We start from the raw sequence: 21,667 nt of genomic DNA on the forward strand, positions 1-21,667 counted from the left end.
TTTAATTTGTGAAAAGGCTCATTTCAATAAACAGTTTTCAATTACAACTATAATATCAATTATCTCAGGCACTATAAAAAAGTAATTTTGCAGTAAGCTGCTTGTTTTATTTAAACATCTTCTGTAATATTGCTATTGCTCAAAAGGCCACACTACTGGTGATTACAGCCATAAAGGGATATGTTCAGGTAGAGACAGTGCACATTAAAAAAATAATAAAAATAAAAGGTACAATCTCAAAAGACAAAAACATTTCATCTCACTGGTTCTGCCAAACCAGGAACCATGTAGGCACCATTAGACGGGAGGTCTAAGCCCATCTAATCACTAACACTCTCAGCAGGAGCCCTAAGCTTTTTTGGAACCCTGGTTGAGGATGGCTGGTTTAGCCAATTGACCTCCACTGATAATTTATCCTTTTATGTTTACACAAATGTTGGAAGATGGGGTCCATATCCCAATCATTGCTGTTCTGTTGTACAAAGTTCCCATAAAGAGCTATCTAACCTAAGTTGTAGAGTAATGAAAGAGATTTCAAAAATTATTTATAACTTTCTGACACAAATGCATTTTTACATAATATCGTCACATTAGCAAAAACTTGCTAGGAAATGTGTAGTGAATAGTGCATGAGGTGTTGATAACTGGTGCCTAATTTAAAGTACAGCTGAAGGCCATGGGTGACAGTCTAAAAAAAAGACCTAATCCAGCTACATTACTGCATATAGACCAAAAATGCCTTTACTTTATATAATTAAGCCAATTCCTCTTTCATTTTGGTCTCCCAGATACTGCAACACCACCAGAAAGCAGGACTAGATGTGGCCAGATGCTGGCAGATTTATTGGGTATTTGTGGGGCTTTGCATAGCATCAATAGAGAAAAATGTAAGTGTGTATGCAGTTCTAATTAAGTGCTGCAGGCCTTTTTTTTTTAATTGGCGTCTAAATTTCTACTTTTGTGCTAAAGTTTCATTACTAATATACCACAGTACTACCAACTGATGGCATACCAGTGGATAATTTTAATTCCCCCCATCCCCCAACACATCAAAACTATCTGTAATAATCATTAAAAATATACTAATAATATAATATTATTAAAATAATAATAATTATTATAATAAAAAGATACTAATAATATAATAATAATATAAAAAATATAAACTGTGCTGACCAGGCCAGTCTAACAGTACATAGGCAACAACTGGTAAAAGTTGTAATAATCTAGTAACAAATGGCCAGTTGTTACAAAACGTGGGCAACAAATATGAAAAAGGTATAAAACACAAGCAACAGATTATCAATATTTACTATATTCAGGTATCAAATGGACAAATACTTTAATGCAGGAATACTCTCAATACTAGTAACCATACCTATAAATCCAGTCAATGGGTACAAAGTTATATGGAACAGTGCAAAAAATATTTTTTACATTGGTGGTCAATGAGAAAGTCATCACCATTACACTTGATACTAAATGATGCATGTAAAGAGCTTTTTTTACTCCCACTGGATAAGTAAACATGTTTCATTCCTTTGATAAAAAGACAGGCCTGGAACTAGCAAACTAAGGGAACATATGGCAGGCCTGCAGTACTGGGAGAACAGCAGAGTGCACAGGGAAGAGTTGAGAGTTGTTTTGGGTTTATCGAAAGGTCAGTTGGAAGATTGGTGGGGAGGTAGGGGTGGGATCAAGGTCATAAAGGTGAGAAGATAGAGAAGTGAGGTTATCAGAATTTTTAGCTGAACTAGTGCAAGCTAACCACCCTTCCTTCCTTGGTGGCAGTAGAGGTTAAGAGTTGGGGTATATTATAGTGGGTAATGGTTGAGTAAGAGTAGGCAGTTGGGGTCTTCAAGGGCAGTGTACTTTGGTGTCATCATCAATGGGGTGGGGGACCCATCTTTGATGTAAAGTCTTCTAAATGGTCTGGAAAGGAGGTGAACTAAATTTATTGTGGAATGGGTTGCGATTGGCCTTTGATATCGTTCCTGGGATTGGCAATGTTGTGGCTGGGAGCAGCAATATTTGGTGCACATCCCAAATAGATGTGGTGTTTGCCTTTAAGGACCGGTACCCTGGAAAGGTGTTGATTGGGAATTTGTTATTTACATTGTTATATTTTATGTTCTGGTTTTAGGTTGTTAACTGGATGTTATGATAATGGTATGTCACTGTAAAGTTTGACAGAATTAATAGTAGGATGGATGATAAAAGTCCAGCAGGTCATTGGACCATACACTGGTGGGTTGTCTGTTATTCCGCAGGTATGTATAGAGATAGATCTTCTAAGAATTATGTGAATGAGAAATGGTTAGAACCTCTGTCAGTGATTTGTTTTGATCTTAAATCTTCACTGAGCAGACCACAATAACTTCCTTAGTTGTCATCAAGACAAGAAGAGGGACTCCCCTCACTATGGACTGAGATGACAATACAAGTCTAAAAGATCTTCTATCCCCATTTGGAAAAATCTGGAGATCCATTGTGACTAATCATGGTGATTTTATAAGTTTTAATGATAGCAAATCTAGTTGAAATAAAGTCAAATGGATCAGGTTTGTAACCCCAATAGTCAACACCTAGTTCAGAGAAGCTGTGAGTCTGGGGAGGTTGTACACAAAGCCAGGTCAGGATCCAAAACGAAATCAGAAAACATGATAGGTCATAAACAGGAATCAGAATATCAGGCAATGGGCAGGCATTCTAGCAGTTGATATATTCATTAGATTGGTCTTAAAAAGCAGGCATGTGTGTATTGGAGCAATGGCATATGTATTGTGGTCACAGCAGTTGCAACTGTGACCAAACTCAGTATTAGAAAGAAGAGGGGCCAGGTTGGTTTTCATTTACAGAAATTTACAGAGAGGCCATTGCATATTTAGCTTTTTACACTGGTGTGTCATTTGATTCTCTCATTTGAGACTCTACATTAGTGTTTCTCAACCAGAGTTAGCTAGGGAACTATTGAGCAATGTCAATTTGTGTCTCTCATTTCATTTTAACTGCCACCAATGATGTTTTTGGCTATTTCTAAGGGTGGCATTCTTACCAATATTGTAGGAGGCATTCTTCCTTATGACCACCACACCAAAGTACTGTGAGTTCTGAATATAGTAATTACAGTAGGGGTTCCTCTATTTTAAAATGTTGAGAAATACTACTTCCCACCCTGTCACTCATATACACAGATGCAAGTGAGCCAGATGTTCATGAACCTGTGGTCACCGTACTGTTGCTCTGACAGTTATACAACATTCTCTCCAAAACCCCTTCTACTTTTAAATAGACAATAGCATCTAATAGATGAAAATTTTTTTCCAGTCCACCTGTTTTGGTCAGTTAAGGTATGACTGCATTTTTTACATTCTTTTACTTAACAAAGAACTGTTGCCTTTTTTAACTGTAAAAAATAATCCTTTAGGACCACTTTGTTAGACAACACAGACCAGGTGCACAGTCTGTACAAATATAAAATGAAATGCCTCTTAGTCCCCCAGTGGGAGCAGAGAAGGAGGAGTACATTTTGAAACTGTCTCTAACTTTAGCCTGAAATCTTAGTTGAAGTTTCTGTGTGTCTGGCACACAGCTGCAGTCAGAGAGGAATTGGAAGACAAGGAGAGGAGAGGCGTCTCCTCACTGTCTTCTCTTTCACAAAATGCTGAACATTTACCATCTAAAAATGGCTCAGAGAACTTTGCTTACAGTTTTTATTTCTTTGATGCTTGGAGGATACGTCCAGGCTCAGCAGAGAGGTAAAGTTTCATGTGATGTGTGTTCTGCTTTGTGTGTCCATGCAGGATACAATGACATTGCTTTAATAGTGCTGCCCCAGATAGCTAGTCCAACATACTTTTGTGACAGCTAAAATGAGAGTTTAAAGATCAATGTGCACTTTATTGCATGTCTATGTGTATGTGTATGTATATATTGTATTTGTATGCAATGTATTACTTTTAAATATTACCTATAATTATCTGCATTAGGCGATTAAGCTTTGTCTTCTCACTTCAGAGAATAAATGAAAGAAAATTGTGTAAAGTGAATATATTGGTGTGGTATTATAAACTGTGGTACTTCATCATGTATTTAACCATATTGCTAATAATAACAGATTGAAAGGGTTCTTTGTAAGTTCTTAGAAACAGCCCATAGTGCTTATGGATATTGTTTTTTTTTTCTTTAGATCTGTCTGTAAAAATGCCTTGTATTTACCTATTCTTTATGTACCTTATACTTTTGGCCCTTAGGTCTTTTTTCACATCTTACTGCTTTCCTAGGTGTTAGCATTCTTGGGAAAGTGCACTCAAGTTTCTACCTATTGTCTGCAGTGAATCTTGTAATGCTACAGCAGTTGCTGTCACCAATCTTACAGCAGCTTGGGTATGCTTCTCATAGGATGCAGAGATAGTCATTTTGCAAGGATGCATTTTAATGTTATTGAAAATGACATAAAGACAAAATCTGTCTTTTAAGCTTACATTTGTGCACTTATCTACAACAGTTTGATTGCTAAAATTACATTTTGTGTAAGACTTCATACTTATTAGGACTAGCATTAAACTGGATATGGTAAAAAAAGCATAGTTCTGCCACTCCATCTAGACACTTTTCAGCTGAACTTTTAAATGCAAGGTTAAATGGATTGCACATGGGCCTTCATAGATTCCATAAAGCCGGTTTTTGGCACTTACATCTGTATAAATGTAACTAATGTATACATTACAACTAATGGCTTCCTCAGATACCAGGTATTTTTAGTCTCTAATACTTTTTCTGGGTAATGCTACTATGTCCTTGGCTCTACCCGCCAAGGGAGGGCATGGCAAACAATAGACTGATGCTGTCTGAAGGTTAAGATAAGGCATTGGCTGCCTGCAATGCTCCACCTCTAACCTCGAAGTGTAAACTGAGCTAGATCAATGCACAGGTATAAGATGTTTTACTCAAGCAATTAAAGAACTCGACACAATATAAAATGGAATATTGATTTCAATTATCCATTCATTCACATATTTCATCTGCTCTTTCATTAAATCAGACTACTAGATTTAGACATTTCCAGTGTAAATAAACCTTGCTTTAAAATGGATTACTCCTTGGTTAGCAAAGGTTTTAGGTTTTTTAATAAACAAGTACCACCAGTTAAGCTATTGAAAATGCTACATGTTTAAATTGTTGCATGATTTAATTGAATTTATTGTAGGATCTAATATTATTCCACAACAATTAACAAACCTTAAATTGAACAGAGAAAGTAACTAATATACTTGACAAATAAAATGTATTTGTCAGAGTTTGCTCCAATTTAAAGCGTAACTAAACCCAGTTTATATTCACCTGTCCGTGTTTTGTTGCAGGTGCCACTATTTTCTTCCTTCTTTTCCTTGTTTTGATCTTCGGCCATGTTGATTGCCCAGGGATGGGATGATTTAATGTTCATTCAGTCCTGGAACATCATACCAATTTTAAAACATGGTGATGGAAATGTTATGGTTTGGGGTTGTTTGGCTGCTTTCAGAGTCTGGGCAGCAGGCACTAACTTAGTGAACTAAGTACTCTATTTATAAAACAGGGAATCTGACATTCCCTCACACGTTCCCTGGTGGAAATCAATTAGAAATGACCAATTAATTGAAGGAAACCCACAAACATATTCTAACTGAAATATTTTTGCATGAAGGAATGTCAAACATCTTTGTTAGACATTGTTAGACACTGGCGGGGACTTATGAAAAATGCCCACAAGAAGTAATTTATGGTAATACCAGTTTATGGGGCTAAGGGTGTACTTATTTTTGCTGTGTACTCCATTACATCTATTGACACTTTTGTTGAAAAAATTAATAAAAATGTGAATTCATTTTATCTGTAGGAACTGTTTCACTGAAAATATAATATTAGTCTGTTCAAATATGTTGAAATAGTCAATATTTTTCATGGGGGTATACATATTTTTCACATGACTTTACATACTAAATCAGTTGTTTGGACAGGGTGATTGGTCTGGTTGCCAGCTAAATTAAAAAGTAGGGGAGACATTCCATGGGCATTGCTAGCCCAGTTAGGCACCTGAGGCATATGCCCCACATATCTTGTTTTGTGCCCTGGGTGTCATGGCTGTTGCTGCCAACCATTTTTACTGTGTCTCTTCCTTTACTAACAGTAAAAAGGCAGTGGCAAAAAAGATGGAAAATACTATTTGCTTTGATAGCTGTCTTGATAGGTTGTCTCGTTGTTACTGGGCTGTAATGAGCTGAGAATGAGGTGCAGGTAAGCTGTGTACTGCGGTAGCAGATGAGCTGTATACAAAGGATGAATAAAATACGAGAAAATCTGTGCAGGGTTTGCAAAAGAGCTGTTTACAATAAGTGAGCCCTGTAAAAGGGGTTCAGGTAGGTGTAAGTGTTTGGAGTATAGTATAGTTACGTGAAAGTTCCTCTACTTAAATTGCCAGTAGGCCACATCCCCTGTTTTTTGAAACATTGAAGAGAAAAAAGGAATTAGGTTTTGGGACTTTTAAGGCCAAACTAGGTACAAATGAAATATAGCTTAAAACACTTTATTGCAATATCAAACATATAACAAACATATTTCGACATAAAAGCATATCATAAAAAAATATCTCCTGTACTAAAGACTAAATCAATGGGTTCTAGGTTGTCGATGCGTTTCGCAGAATAAATAACAAATCTGCTTCTTCAGGACGGTTTCAGGAGATAAGACATCAGCTCCAGCATCTCATGAGCAGTAAGGTGTTTCAACAGTTATGCAAGGGGAGGGTATGAACCAACGCATACGTCTCCAAATGAAATCCTATTAGTCCCCAATAATCTATGTATATTTAGGAGTAAAACTTCCCAAGCAAGAAATAACAACAGATTCCTAAAACAAGATTGCCTACATCAGCTCCAGCATCTCATGACCGGTAAGGTGTTTCAACAGTTAGGCAAGGGGAGGGCAGTAACCAATGCATACTCCTCCAAGTAAAATCCTATTAGTCTTTGTGAAAAAGATTCAACCCCTAAACAGCGTGGTCCAGTCTAGAAAACAATCCAACATGGGATGAGACGTCGCGGATGACGACGTGCCCAAACTGCTTGTAGATGCTTGTAATGTAGGCAATCTTATCTCCTGAAACCGTCCTAAAAAAGCGTATTTTTTATTTATTCCGTGAAATGCGTCGACAACCTAGAACCCATCATTTGGTGTTTAGTACGGGAGATATTGTCTTTATGATATGCTTTTATGTTGAAATATGGTTGTTATATTGTTATGTGTTTGATATTGAAAACAGGCAAAAGTCCATACACAAAAACCGCAGGATTACTATCGGATGTACAACATTTCCAACTCAACAGTTTTGAGAAAATAATGGTTTGATTGAATCTTTTCTGAACTCTTACATGTGTAATATTCATTTTGTTTCTACTCATGAAAAGATAAGCCCAGCCACATAGTAAAACAAAAGTAAGATAGACTTAAAAAAAAAGGATTAAACACTTGTGAATACATAGAACAGCTGATATGCAGCTACTGTGACTACTGTGTTTAAACTGGGCATGATTGTTGTGACATATGTGTGATATATTGTCAGGCATTTAATTGCCTTTCTTCAATAGCAATGAAAGCAAATGCTGACAGCGCAGAATTTGTCCTTTCCCTCACCTAAAATTGTTCTTTTTAATATTCTTAGTATTTTAAATTTAGCTTTATCTCAGTATTTTGCCAGTGTTGAATGGAATGGTGAATTGGTGAATGGTGCCTGAAAAGACACATTTGACCTAGGGTATTGCTATTTAAACCCAGATTCTAAGCTGGAGTAACTAGGAGTACAATAATACAACAGAGTCTGCAGTAATGGGTGAGATTGTTCAACTTTACCACAATAAATTTTGTCCAGGAAAAAAACAAAAATATTATTGTTGGGGCACGTCTTCATGCTCATTTTAAAAAATTCACTATGAATTGCTGCTCACTAACTGTTGTAGTGGCAGCATTTTCCCTTGAGTAAACTGGTAACCTGGGTTTGCTAGCTGTGAGGCAGATAGGGGTGTCTCAACAAAAAGCTAAATAAAGAAATGGGGCCTAATGATGCAGCGCTTAAGAGTGTCTCATGTAATGGCTTAAGTCCAGCCATTAACCAAGGACAGAGCGCATGCATGCCGACCTCAGTGAGGGTTCAACAATGGCACACATGTTAAACGATGGACTTGTTCCATTATCTCAAACACCCTCTGGCATCATTTATGGATCTTTGGTGACAAAATGACAGGTGGCCAGGCTGAGCTGTAACCATTGAGAAAGCCTGGGGCTTCAGGGGGCCTAGGAAATCTGAGGGCTTAGCGCAGCAGCTTAACTTTCCTTAAGACCTCTGGAGCTGGATAATTTCTAACCTGAGCTCATTAAATTGAGACTTAATTTATATGGACATTGGATGCCCTTTTGCATTATGATTTAAGGAAGTGCTCCAGATATTTTTTAAAAAGTATCTAAAAGTCTGAGAAACGGGACCTGACAGTGGTCCTGAAGGTCTCATGTTAGCAAATACCATAGTAGGGAAAATTTGAGAATGCCAGTGCCCAAAATAAGTGATACCATAATTTGAAAAAAATATAAATATGAATTGCTGAATATTTAGTACCATCTTTTTTCTATAGCAACAATAGCTAAATACACATATATGTGCATATTTTTGTAATCTACAAGACCCTTCTGGGCTATAGTACTAAACAGTATGAAATTAATTACAGCACTTTTACAGGTGTGACCTTTGGCTGCCTTTATTTCTTTTTTCCCCTCTAAGTGCGTTCCCTTTTGTAAGCAGTTTTGCTCTTGATTATAAATTTACACATAAGCACATCCACACCAAACATCTCCAGTATAAAGACTGACTGATTTTGGCAGGCAGTACTGGTTGAAAAAGCCAGGATCGCCATTGAAAAAGAAAACAAAATACTACTCCTAAAGGCTCAGGATCTTTAGTGGTAGTGGTGGTGATGATATGTGTGTGTTTAAGGAAGGAGAATAGTGATTGCACAGATTGAAAGACTTTGTGCCTGATATAATAAATGGAATGGATCTGGTCCACGATTGAAAACACTTGCTAACAGATAGCATATGGTTTTTTATGAAAACCATTCCAGGTTTGCTGAGTCACCCAAGTTTACCAATGAAAGTGTATCTTAAGTGTATTGTTTTATTAGGTTTTACAAACAAAATTAGATAAAAGTACATGTAAAAATGAATATTTTTGGTAAACTAGAAGGTTAAATGGGAGTTACCAGAACCCAGCAGTTGGACTGAAATTGGTACCACTCGGATCACATTGAAAGGAATGTCTGCCTTTTTTTTCTTGTTTTACAGAAACCAATACTAAATATGAGCTTTTTAGTTTACAAAAAATTAACCGATGTTTAGCAAAGCTTTGTTCCAGTCTGCCCCCCTGGACCCATGCTTTCCTTGTGTTGGATATCACTGTCTTGGCCTATGTATACTATAGCAATATTGTAATGCACGTGGGTGTGGACCCACTGTGCTACTGACTGGGTATGCTCCAGAGGGGCGTAACTAAGCCGCTACCTGGTCTTCACTAGAGCCTCTGATGGTGAGGATAGGCTTGGGCCGCATGGTAGCTGCCAGGTGCCACTCCAGAGCAATCCCCGGGTCAGTGGCAGCTGACCAGAGGGGTCTGGATACTCGGTGCACGCACAGAGGGGGCTTGCATGGCCAAGACAGTATAGGAGAGGTGGTAATCAGACAAAGTCCAAGAACAAGATCCGAGGTCAAGGTCAGATGGCAATCAGGCAAAAGTCCATACACAAAATCCGAGGTCAGGGTCAGGCGGCAAACAGGCAAAAGTCTATACAGAAAATCCGAGGTCAGGGTCAGGCGGCAAACAGGCAAAGTCCAAGGGTTCGGTAAACAAGGTCCGGTACACAGCAAGGCAAACAGAAGAAGCACCTTTGCACTTGGAGTTAGACAAGCTAAGACCATGAGATTGTTTAGGCAACTTCCTGTAGTAGGAAGTGCCTTTAAATACATGCAGAAATCTAGCCATAGGATGTAGATACAGAGGGCGTGTAAAGGTTGACTCATAGATGAAAAGAGACACACCCACGCCAGCTCAAACACCAGTGCAAGTCTCCAGCAGGAAGGAAACTCAGGCATGGAACACAGGTAGTGGGGTTACGCTACCTGAAAGATAGGACCCGGCCCCCGTGCCTGCAGTTAGGAGCAGCGGCGCCGTCACGACCCCCAGGGCTAACAAATATTATGGGTAGTCAAAAAGTAATAGAAGAATCCCTCCGTTTATATTTCTTTCATTTACATTGTAGGAACATTTTTTTAGTTTCCCTATAAAACTCAGCATATAGTTTTTATAACATTTCAGAAAATTTGCATGAATCAATATCTTGCCAAAATGTTTGCAAAAATCAACATCTTCCTAGAAAAATCATCCCTATTGACCGGCCTTCCTCCCCCTTTTCTCTAAGGCCTACTGTTACACCTGTTTTTCTTTAAATACCATATGTAACATGTGTTTCCTAACTATGCAATTCCTGTATTTTAATGTTTTTTCAAAAGATCATAGAAAAAGCTACATCTAAAACACAACTGCAGTGTATATTTCATGTTTTTGGTTACTTCAATACACCACAACATAATATTAGCTAAAATATTTTTTATTAATATATGACGGAGCATGTTATGCATTAGAGGGGCACAGTGCTAACTTAACTGAGTCAAATTGATTCCAAGGAAATCTGAGTCCAAGCTAGAATTCATAGTTTTTTTTTAAAAAAAGGTTTAAGATGCCTAAATTTGGTCATTTGAGCATGTTATGGTCATATGCTTTGCCTGTCAATGACAGATATTGTGTTCAGCAACCATTGTAGACTGGATTTCCTAAGCTGTGTTCTCAGCAGATCAGAGCTCCTGTCATTGTCTGGTTTGACAAAGAAGGAAGGAGGCAAAATGTAGACCTCTTTCTTCTGAAAAAAAGTAGACCCAGCCTGCCCCCATTTGTTAGGGGAGAGAGCTATATATCTACAACATGACCCCAATGTTGTAGGCGTCTGTGTGCAGGAAACCTATTGAAATCTGGAAGACCCCTTTATAGAGGAATGAGTACAGAGGAACATAGCAGTACAGTCTCTTAAAAGGCTAAATCATCCTGAGAAATAGTGAGTGTCACACTTACCTGTTCCTCACTAAAGCGCAGGCATCTCTCTCCTGTGCATGCGGGCAGTACTGACGCTGGGCATACCTCTGTTTCCAAGCTTTATCAATCCGTCCAATCAGCTGACCAATCAGAAAATAGCCTCTTGACCAGCCCTGGCTATTTAGCTAGCTCACACACTGCACTCTGTGTTCGTGCAACATGTCTCCATTGTGCTGAGCCCCTAGTTCTGTGAGCTAGTTCCTGTTCACCTGGCGCTTAATTCAGTGTTTCCAATGTCCAGCTCCTACGTTAGCCCCTCGTTGTCCAGTCTGTTGGTTCCCAGTCCACTTCCTTGTGCTGTTCCAGTGTTCCTGTTTGTCTGTGGATATCCCTGAGTCACTTGTGCCTCCTGTTGCTTCCAGTGTTTCCTGTGCCCTCAGTGGCCCCTGTGTCATTAGTGTCTGTCCCCTGGATCCCTGGCAATTGACCTCTGACTTGTGACCTGATCTCTCTTGCTTGCTGCCCGCCTCGACCCTGGCCTTCCTCGACTATCCTTCTGCTTTGTGATTTGGTACCGTGATTTGCCCACCTTGGTGTGCCCAAGGACTGCAACCTGGCAGTAACCAGCGGAGCAACATCCTCACCATCAGAGGTTCTGGAGAAAACCTGGCTACTGCTTAGACTTGGCCCTTCTCAGGACTCACATCATCTCTGTGCAAGCCAAAGCGCCCCCTAGTGGTCCTGGCTCTCCGTGCATGACAGTGAAACAACACAATAAAAAAAATACTTTATATTCCTTTCAACTAATATCCACAAATGTCCACATATGATCCCTTGATGATCTATTCAGTGCCAGCTGTCCCCATTGAACACAATGACAGGAGCTTCACCCAGTTTTGCTCCTGACATTGTTGTCATCTGCTCAGCGGGATTCACTAAGCCCAGCCATGCAATATAGTGGGTCTAAGTAAGTTCTGATTTGAGGTTTGAAAAGCTCCCATCTAAGTTGAAATCAGCTGTGATTAGAACTATCCAATTACCACTATTGTGCATATATGTAGATATATGTATTGGAACTGTACTTATTACAGTAAAAACTATAGACTGTAGTGATCTTAGAATTTTAATATTTTAGTTCATGTTTTCAACAATGTTGAACTCAGTTCATTTACCTCCCAAGATTTACCTGTATTCAACCTTATATAAAATAACTATTTTTAATATTAAATAAATGCATACTCTATTTGTGGTTATTTAGTTGGTATAATGTTTGTTTGCTGACATAATTAATACTTATTAACAGGCCATGTTTTCCCACTGATGTTCCTGTCTAAAAGTGAACAGAGACTGGCGGGAGGCATTGAGGGGGTATATTAAAGCTTTGAATGCCATTGTCTTCCTAATTTAGGCTGCAGTGGTTTCTATAATAGTAATGTTCTCGCACAATTGTTATGTGGTTTCATTGTTCTAGGCATTTATATCTCTCTTCTGTTTTCACATCTACATAATAACATGATGTGTCTTTTTCTGAACTGAGACTTTAGCTGTGAGAACTTATGATCAAGTAATTCAGCTTTTTATTTCATCTGTGTTTTTGAAAAGGTAGCTTTTTTTAAAATAGGTTTAAACCCAACAAAACAAACATTGCAAAAATTTGGATGGTTTTTTGTGTGTGCTATACAAGAGTTGCTTAAAAGGTACAGAATAAATGGTTCATTAATAAATGGTTTTAGTTATCTAGCGGATGCTGAATCGATTTGAAAATGCTTCGTTTCAGGGTTACTTTGCCTTTATCTATTGCTTGCCAAAGTACATGCCATGTTTAATTTGCTTTATAGCTTTATTTCAGTTCATTTCATCATAAAACTAAGAGTTATTTGTTGTGAACTGTGATAACTTGATAAATATAAAAGCTTATGATATGAGCTACAAAATACAAACGCCTTTATGACATTTATTAGGACTTTTAATTGCCTACATAATGAAGGCCATCTTACATGGCCGTTTTCTGAAAGAAGGGACCTGCGTCTGCAGCCTTGACATAACATTCATCCAGAAATAGGATGTCACGCAGTAAAGAACCATTTTTAGCGATGTCTGATTTATGCATGAGCTTTGTTTCATGAGTATGGCTGGTTAGCATTACATAGTACTGAGAATTTTGAAATGGCTATTTAACACAAAAGGCATCTGGAGCCTGTTTAGAAGTTAAACATAAATGGTGATGGAATTTCATTTGATGTTTTTTAATGTTGAAAGAAAAGCTTTCTGTTCTATACACCAAATGTATTAGGCACCTGTCACTGATAAGGCACAGGTTACACTAAAGTTCAAGTGTACTGAATACGTCATAATACAATTATTTTGAATTTATTTGTTTATTTACTTGAATGAGCTCCATGTTTTACATATGTTACTTGTCAAATGACTCTGCTCTTTTGACTTAAGCTGTACCCTAGTCACAGCACAAAATAATTTTCGGGATTCACTCACACATGCTTTCTATCATGAGAAACAGAGAGTGTGACAACAGCTGGACAGCCTAGTTCTCTGTTATTTTCTGAATTATTACATTTTCAAAGTTCAAACACAATCTTTAATTGTATCCAACTGGTTTTTTATAGGTCACTGTGAGTTGTGTAAAAGCTTTTTTATTCTATTTCTTCATTTATTTGTTGTATGTTGCATTATTTCTGTGAGGGTCAGAATGTTCTGAGAAATCCCACAACTACCGTGGGGAGCCAAAGTGAAAAATGTTTATATACTGGCAACGTTATGACAAATGGCTTACTGATTCCCCATGGCTTATCTTGTCATTAGACAGCCATATTCTGAGAATTACCAATATTAACTTTAATTAACAGTCAAACATGCATAATCCCAAACAAACTAATGTCTGCCCATTGGATTTATTCACATTAAACAATTTCTGAACTTCAGACAAAGCTAAATAAATCCACTCTTCACATACATATAAGGAGGTTGTTTATCACTAATGGATTTTTTCCAGTGTCTTTTTCAGTGTTTCTTTACCAGGGTTCGTTGGAAATCTGAGATTCTTCCAAAGGTTGCTAGAGGTTCCTTGAGCAATGAGCAGTTTGTGCCTCTAGGGTCAGTTTAGCTGACACCAATGATCTTTTTGACTATCTGTAAGGGTGACATTCATCCCAATGGCCAACAATGTAAGGAATTTTTCCTACTGATCACCACAACAATGTACTGTGAGCTGTGGTTACAGTAATTATAGTAGGGGTTACCTGAAGACCTGAAAATTATTTCAAGGGGTTAAAAAGGTTGACAATCACTGGATTATTCATTCTTGATAATGGCCAGACAACATAGACAGTCTGGCCACCCAACGTTTCTGTGAGTTACTCCTAATATAATTACCTAGTTTCTTCTCGCATGGGCAAAAACAAACAAAAAGAATAGAGAAGAATTGGAGTCAAGACAAGAAACTATTACATTTTACTACCTTTCAATACTTTTGCTTGCATTCGATGATTGTTCTGAAAACAGTATTATCCTTTAAAGACAGTTTGGTTGTATATGGGCCTGAAGATAAATGTACCCACACAAGTATAAATTAGGATTGAAACAATCCTTGAATTCCACATGCAAATAAGATCGGCACAAACAATAGGCGCACACATCTGAACAGAATAGAGTACATAACCCTCCCATTCAACATCATTTTTCAGATTCCATAGTAATTTAGTTTCCAAGAACTGTGTAGAACTGTGCCAAAACTCAGCTTTCTCACAAACATTGTATCTGTATTTAGTCATCATATTTGCATTTGGGTTTTAAAACTTATAACTAGGATCACCATGAGGACCACCTTGTGCCTTCAGTAAAATTTACAGTTTTCTAGCAGCGTTTCTGACAGTACATTTTTAAAATATCTCAAATTAATGTAGGGAATATGTTAATGTGGACTGTATACTTACAGCCATGGTTAGAATGAAGAATCTGTAAATCAAATACGTGGGTATGGACTAATATTAGGTGCCCATATTGGTATTGACTAAGAAAGCATTACCATAAAAAATGCTTTGTAAAAATAATTTATTACAGTGTATCCCTGTAAATCCATCTATAAACCTAGAATATTATGGTTAACTGAATGTGGTTTTATTAGGCATAGGGTAAAACAAAGCCAGGGAAGCTAATATCCCTAAAAAAGCTTGCACACAAAATACATATTACGTTTTATAAACTATTGATTTGCTTTATGTTCATGGTGTAACCAGCTTTACCCAACAATTTAGCTGTATACTGTAGGACAGACAGATTCCTTGAATCTCTTCCTTTAGCTGGAGTCATAAAGTAATAGTTCTGACATTCATGCCTCAAAGTATGTATTAGGGGCACCTGCTGTACAATATGTCAGATAGTAAATATTCCCATTGGTAAAACAGACAGCCATAAAAACTTGACATAGAATTTACCCTTTCCCTAGTTTTTTTAAACTAAATTCCCCCCAAAAAATGCATCTATATTGCTTGTAGTTACTTGTAGTGGTACTTAAGACAGCAACATAAAGATGATTCATTTATTTTAAGCAACAAAGCCTAAAAGGCAATTCTTTGTACTTTGTTGCAGCAATACAAGTTGCCTATATATGGCAAATGTTTTTTGAATTACAAATATTTAGATGGCTGGTTATGTTTGTTTAGTGTGGTAGGAGAATCAATTTCCAGCTTGTTTCTGACAGTGGCCAATAACTCACCATTATATTATGAAAGCTGAAGATCTAGTTATGTGAGATTTATGTTTGTCAGGCTACATACTCCTACACAAATTTTAGGGTACTTACTAAATATGTATTTTCGCTGAAGCTTAATAATTGTAATTATTATTATTTCCTGCTCCGTACAGTAAAAGCCAGCTACAACAGATGCTTCTCCATACACAATTCCTTTGACAATTGCGTGTAATTGCTCTGCTCTCCAAGCTATTTTGTTCCACTAAAAAACGAAAACAGCTGCAAATCTGATTTTCCTGTGTTCTATAAACAAGTGGAAAAAATAGGACCTGTTTTGACTGCTTGTTGAGGTGACATGACCGCTTCACTACCAAACTACTCATTAAAAAGGCCAAAGTAGCTTAGATATGTTGGATGTAATGATTAAACAGATGTGTTTACACATTCCTAGTGATATCTGTTTTTTTCCCTGCCAATTATAGTGTTTATGTACTTACATAGGATAATGATTCTACTGGGTTTTCATATGCTGGAGAAAAATGGATACTGGGTGGGGAATGCCAGAAAGATCAATTATCACATACTAGCATAGCAGTTACATTTTAAACATCTAGGCCCCTGTATACCCTTAGTACATAATATTGAACATTAGAGACTTCTGATAATCAATGATGCAAACCAATTAAATGGAAAGGAGAGGAAGCAGAGCACCATGTAAGGGAACAAGTGGTAGATAGATGACTGCTAGCAACATGAATGGACTTCACAATGGGGTGACCAGCCAAGAGCCAGATCAGGGTTTCTACAACAAGGTTTTTGTTTTACTAAAGATGTTTGGGTTGTGCATTTAATATACAAATAATCATTTTTTTATGAAACAATTTACTTAGTTTAGTAAAAGTGGTGAAAATTCGGTTTACAAAGAATACCCACATTTAAATGAAATACAACCTTTTGAAAAGGAGAAACACTGGAACTAAGCAAGTAACACATTTATAATGGACAGAATAGACAAAGTGCAATAATTCATAACAAGCATGTATAATTTGCCCCTTATTGGTCTGCTTACCTCCAATACAGATAGATCTTTGTACTTTCTTACTACTAGGCATATTAGACAAAAGTATATATAAAAACTGTTTCTACATGGTCACAAATCAGGCTAAATGTTTGTCAACTGAATAATAATATACCTACTGATAAAGGCAGCTCCAATTATGATTATATGCAATTAGTTTTGATTCTTTTTACACCAGAACAGAAGAGCCTACTCAACTCAAATTTCAGGATTTTTTCCATTCATAACAATGAATCAGGCTTAGTGGGCTTTGGTAAATAAAGGGCAACACACAGAGCTAAATGGACCCGACCCTCTAGCACCTCATAGTAGGGGCTTATGCCCCCATCCTGATGCATTGTTCATCCTCCAAGAGTGCTATGCAAATCCTGATTTTCTGAATGTCTGTATTTACATATAAAAGGAAAATGAACTGAGAAATATTTTGGCAATGCAAATTACTGTAGTGGCATAACAGGAACAGGTATTTTAGGTAAGCAGCCACGGTATTTTTAACATCTTTAGGGGGGTTATATAAATACCCTAATGCTTTTAAAGAAAACCTCCATATTGATAATAATTAGTATTAGTAATCCTGTGTAGGGTGAGGTAGGGTAGTGGTGGTTATTTTAAAACAAATAAATATTGGTGTAGATACATGTATTAAAATCCTGGTCTCTTTCATCTGAAAATATCACACACCTGCTGTACAACATGCCAGTGGTGGTAAGACAAATACCATGTGCATCATTTTTTACAACATTCTTGTTTACTCTTCTACATCAACATTACTCCATTAGAAGAGTAGATAGATATATATAAACTAAGCAAAAAAAAAAAAATGTAATGGCGAAGGTTGCACCTAACACACATAAAAAAGTGTACCATTTTAAATATGATGACAAAATATTTAATATGTAAGAAAATCTTTCTTTATGTGACCATGAACATGTTGAAAAGCCATTTCTACCAAAATTTCCATTCTGAGCAAATAAAGCAGTGGGGTTGTCATCCTAATAATTCTTGTATATAATATTATAATGCTATAATATCTTTTGAGCATTTTGAGTTACTTTTTCTACAACAGGGTTATAACAAGGGTTGCATGCTCTTGTAGCTGAAACCTTCAACTTTGTTCAACATTATGTAAAATATACACTCAGTATAAAATATATAGTAGTGGTGGTTGGATAGTTTCAGTCAGTGTTGACTTTGACCTTGGATGTGAAGTTTGAGCCCTACTCATTTTATTGATGTTTATATTTCACTTCACTATATTATTATCTGGGGCAGAGTTATTCCCCAGGAGTCCTCCAGTGTTTAAGGATGACAGAGGTAAAGTTGCTTAATTTCTTAAGAATATACTGCTACTACTGAACAACCTACAGTCTATAAATTGGTCCCTTTATTTAACTATGTCAAATTCTTTACATCATCGCAATCCCTCCCTAGATACTCAGTGATCTACAAGATACATCAGGAGAATGAAACAGTTAAAATCTAAACTTTTTGTATGAACTTCACACCCTTTGTTTTGTGACTTTTCCATCTTTCCCCTCTTTCATCTTTTTAGTAAACAAAAATCAGAGCAACACAATATTGCATACCATCACTCTCCACCTTTCCTAGTGATTATCACCCGAAAAAATCAAACATTTTTTTTTAAATCTGAATTCTCATCCAGAGTTTCAGAATCTGTTCTAATTTCCCAAATTATCCTACCATATTTTTTTCCTTCTACTCACCTCTAACAGTCACTATTACTAACTACTATAACATTGTCATACTGGCTATAGCAGGTAAAGTGGCTGTAAATTGTTGGTGCTGATTGGGATAAATTGCAGTACACTTCTAGAATTGAGATATTTTATGATGGACACAGATGAGGAATGACAGAACGAGTGAATGAGTGAGTTTTAATATACTTGACTGAGATCAGATTCCTTGTTCTATTGTGATGATTCTACCTTGTGTATCTTGTTTTTGATAAGGCATGACCATGCAGCTTCTCTACCTGCTATATGAATAATTACTATGGGATAAATGGTCCAATTATTAGTAATGCTATATTTTTACGGATTTATTTATATGTCCTTTATGTATACTTTTGGATTTAATTTATTGATTAAATAAAGTAAATATAATCTTACAATGCTTTTAATGTATAATAGTTCCAGCAACCCTACATCTAAATTTTCGCTGACATGAATAAAATAGAATGAATAAAATAGAAATAATAATAAAATAATAAATAAAATAATAAAAAAATACTCTTTTAATTAGGTGAACCAATTTAAAAGATAGTTGGATTTGATGTGATATTCAGACACAATACATTGGACATGCTAATGCTATTGTAACAAAAATCAAGTAATATTTATCTTTACATTTTTGGAGTATATATTTTTAAACAACTAAAAAAAAATATGTGATGTCCAATTACATCGTAAGGCATCTTAAAAGTTAAAGTAAAATATTTTGTGTGCTGTTTTTTTATTAGTATATGTTGTTATCTTGAGACATTGTATTAATTAATTCAATATTCATAATGTTTGTATGTAATAAGTGTGAATAAATATATTTTCTAGTTCAGTCAAAGAACATACTATAATTCTAATTAAAATATTTCTGGTCAGTGCTATGATCCTTTCTTCAATGTTTAACTATCTACATTAAATGTTTATGTTCTCCCTATTAAGAGTAAATCTTCCCTCTGGAATGCTGATTTCCCTCATATAACTTGTTTGTATGTTATTATTATTATTATTCCTACTAAATTGGCTCTACATGCATGACTGTATCTCTGAGACAGGAACTTTATAGTGGGACAGGAATTCAAGTAAAGCTCTGCTCTTTTTATGTGGGTAGCATGATATCAGCACTTATGTGGAAAACATAATCATTGTACTTGGTATGTGGGGGACATGATGGCTGCACTTGTTATGTGGGAAATACTGGTGGTCAGATAGTTGCGACTTTAATTCAGATTAAGATTTAAACTATTCAGACTCCAGATCAGAATTCTGAGTTTGAGCAGTTCCAATGTATTTACCTGTCTGGCAAGTATAGTGTATGGCTCATCCAATCCAGTTGGCTGACATTGACAGCCATCATGGCTGGATTAGTACATAACTAAGCCACCAATCTAAGCCATTTAAACTTTTTTAAGTTTTACCCTAGCTCTAAGCTTAAGGTATATACACATTTTACACACTTCAGACAATAACAACCATGTACATGTGCTAAACTCCAACTAAAACTAACAAAATAACTTGTATATACAATATCAAGACTCACTGAGTAATTTTTTTTTCATGTAGTATACAATACTTCATTATAGCCAACACAACCATCTGTCAATATAACAATATGGACAATCATGGCCAGGATTTTGTGCTCAGAATACATATTGCATATGATATATATGAGTTTTTTGGGGGCCTGAAGATGGTCGTTTTTTTTTTTTTTTTTTATGCTAGTATTTTTATCTGTCAAAAAAGACAATTATTACCATTCCCGAGCATACTAGTCGTTATTAAGCCTATCTTCCTTTAGGTGCAATTATGTATAAAATATTCATAGTAACAATAGAGTTTTATTACTCTTCTCGACTGACTAAAAACTAGGCACTTCTTTGTTTGGAGGAACATGTAACAGAGCTGGCCCACCAGGTGTTATTGGATGCCAACATCATATCCCTAATGAATATTTGGACAGCTATAACAAATCTGAGAAAAATGTGAACCTCCAGTGCTCTATTCACAGACACCAATTATTAAAAATGTGTGGCCTGAACAAAATCTTTAGCTAATAAATACATACCTGAAGCTAAAATATCAAATTTGGTTGTCCTGACCCTTAATCCATTGTTTATTTTACAATAAATGGAATGACTACATTTGGATTGTCTTCTATATTATAGCATTACATGGAAATCTTAATTTGTATTCAGGTTCAATAACATGAAACAATTCACTGTTTTTCATTTTATAGAGTTTCTCATCATCCTGTGACCTTTTTATACCCTGACTGCAGAAACATATTGAAATGATTAACTTTTTACATTTAGTATTGAAAATGGCAGAGGACTGAATACCTAGACTATTAATGTAAATGTTCTAACTGCAAGAAAACAATATTAGTCTCTGGAATTTAAAGTGGACCTGAACTTGAAACATAATCATATACTTTGTTATACAGAACATTTAGAACCTGGACCATTAATGTAAGTGTTCTTAGTGCATGAAAACAGTATTTGTCTTCAGAAGTTGACCTCAATTTAAAAAGTAAATATTTGCATTATGAGTGCTTTTACACTTATAAATCCAATGTAATGCATTCAATACAGTTATTTTGTATTGAATTGAATACAAATGGATTTTGAAATTCCCACCTCCCCCCGTCGGCAACGTTCACACGCACCGACGTCACCGGGAACACCCCTGGTTGACTCATCAGGTGCAGAAGACGCCGGAGGAAGGAGAAAGAAGACATGGATAGCGGTGATAGACAACGTGGGATTGCGGTGGATCAGGTAAGCGCTGTATAAACTATTACTTCCCATAGGTTTACCTACCCAGAATGTGACTCGGGGTTACCGTTTTCAGCAACTTTTTTCTACCTCGGGTCACACTCAGGGTTACCGCTAGGGAGGTTAAAGTAGAATTTTGACACTACTGTGCTATTCAATGTTTTCCTTGGTGGAGGCTCTGATACGTGGAAGAAAAACTCTGTT

General features: G+C 36.5%; 1 protein-coding gene across 1 annotated transcript in view; it reads left to right on the forward strand.

Moving 5' to 3' along the window:
- Nucleotides 1–3,571: 3,571 nt before the first annotated feature.
- LAMA2 (laminin subunit alpha 2) overlaps nt 3,572–21,667 on the forward strand; it is a 405,950-nt gene continuing 387,854 nt past the window's right edge. Inside the window, exon 1 of the mRNA XM_072410219.1 lies at nt 3,572–3,758. Coding sequence (XP_072266320.1) covers nt 3,662–3,758 — 97 coding nt within the window. The 5' untranslated portion in view covers nt 3,572–3,661. The remainder of the gene's footprint in view (nt 3,759–21,667) is intronic.

The sequence above is a fragment of the Pyxicephalus adspersus genome, chromosome 4 (genome assembly GCF_032062135.1).
Source record: "Pyxicephalus adspersus chromosome 4, UCB_Pads_2.0, whole genome shotgun sequence".
Lineage (NCBI taxonomy): Eukaryota > Metazoa > Chordata > Amphibia > Anura > Pyxicephalidae > Pyxicephalus > Pyxicephalus adspersus.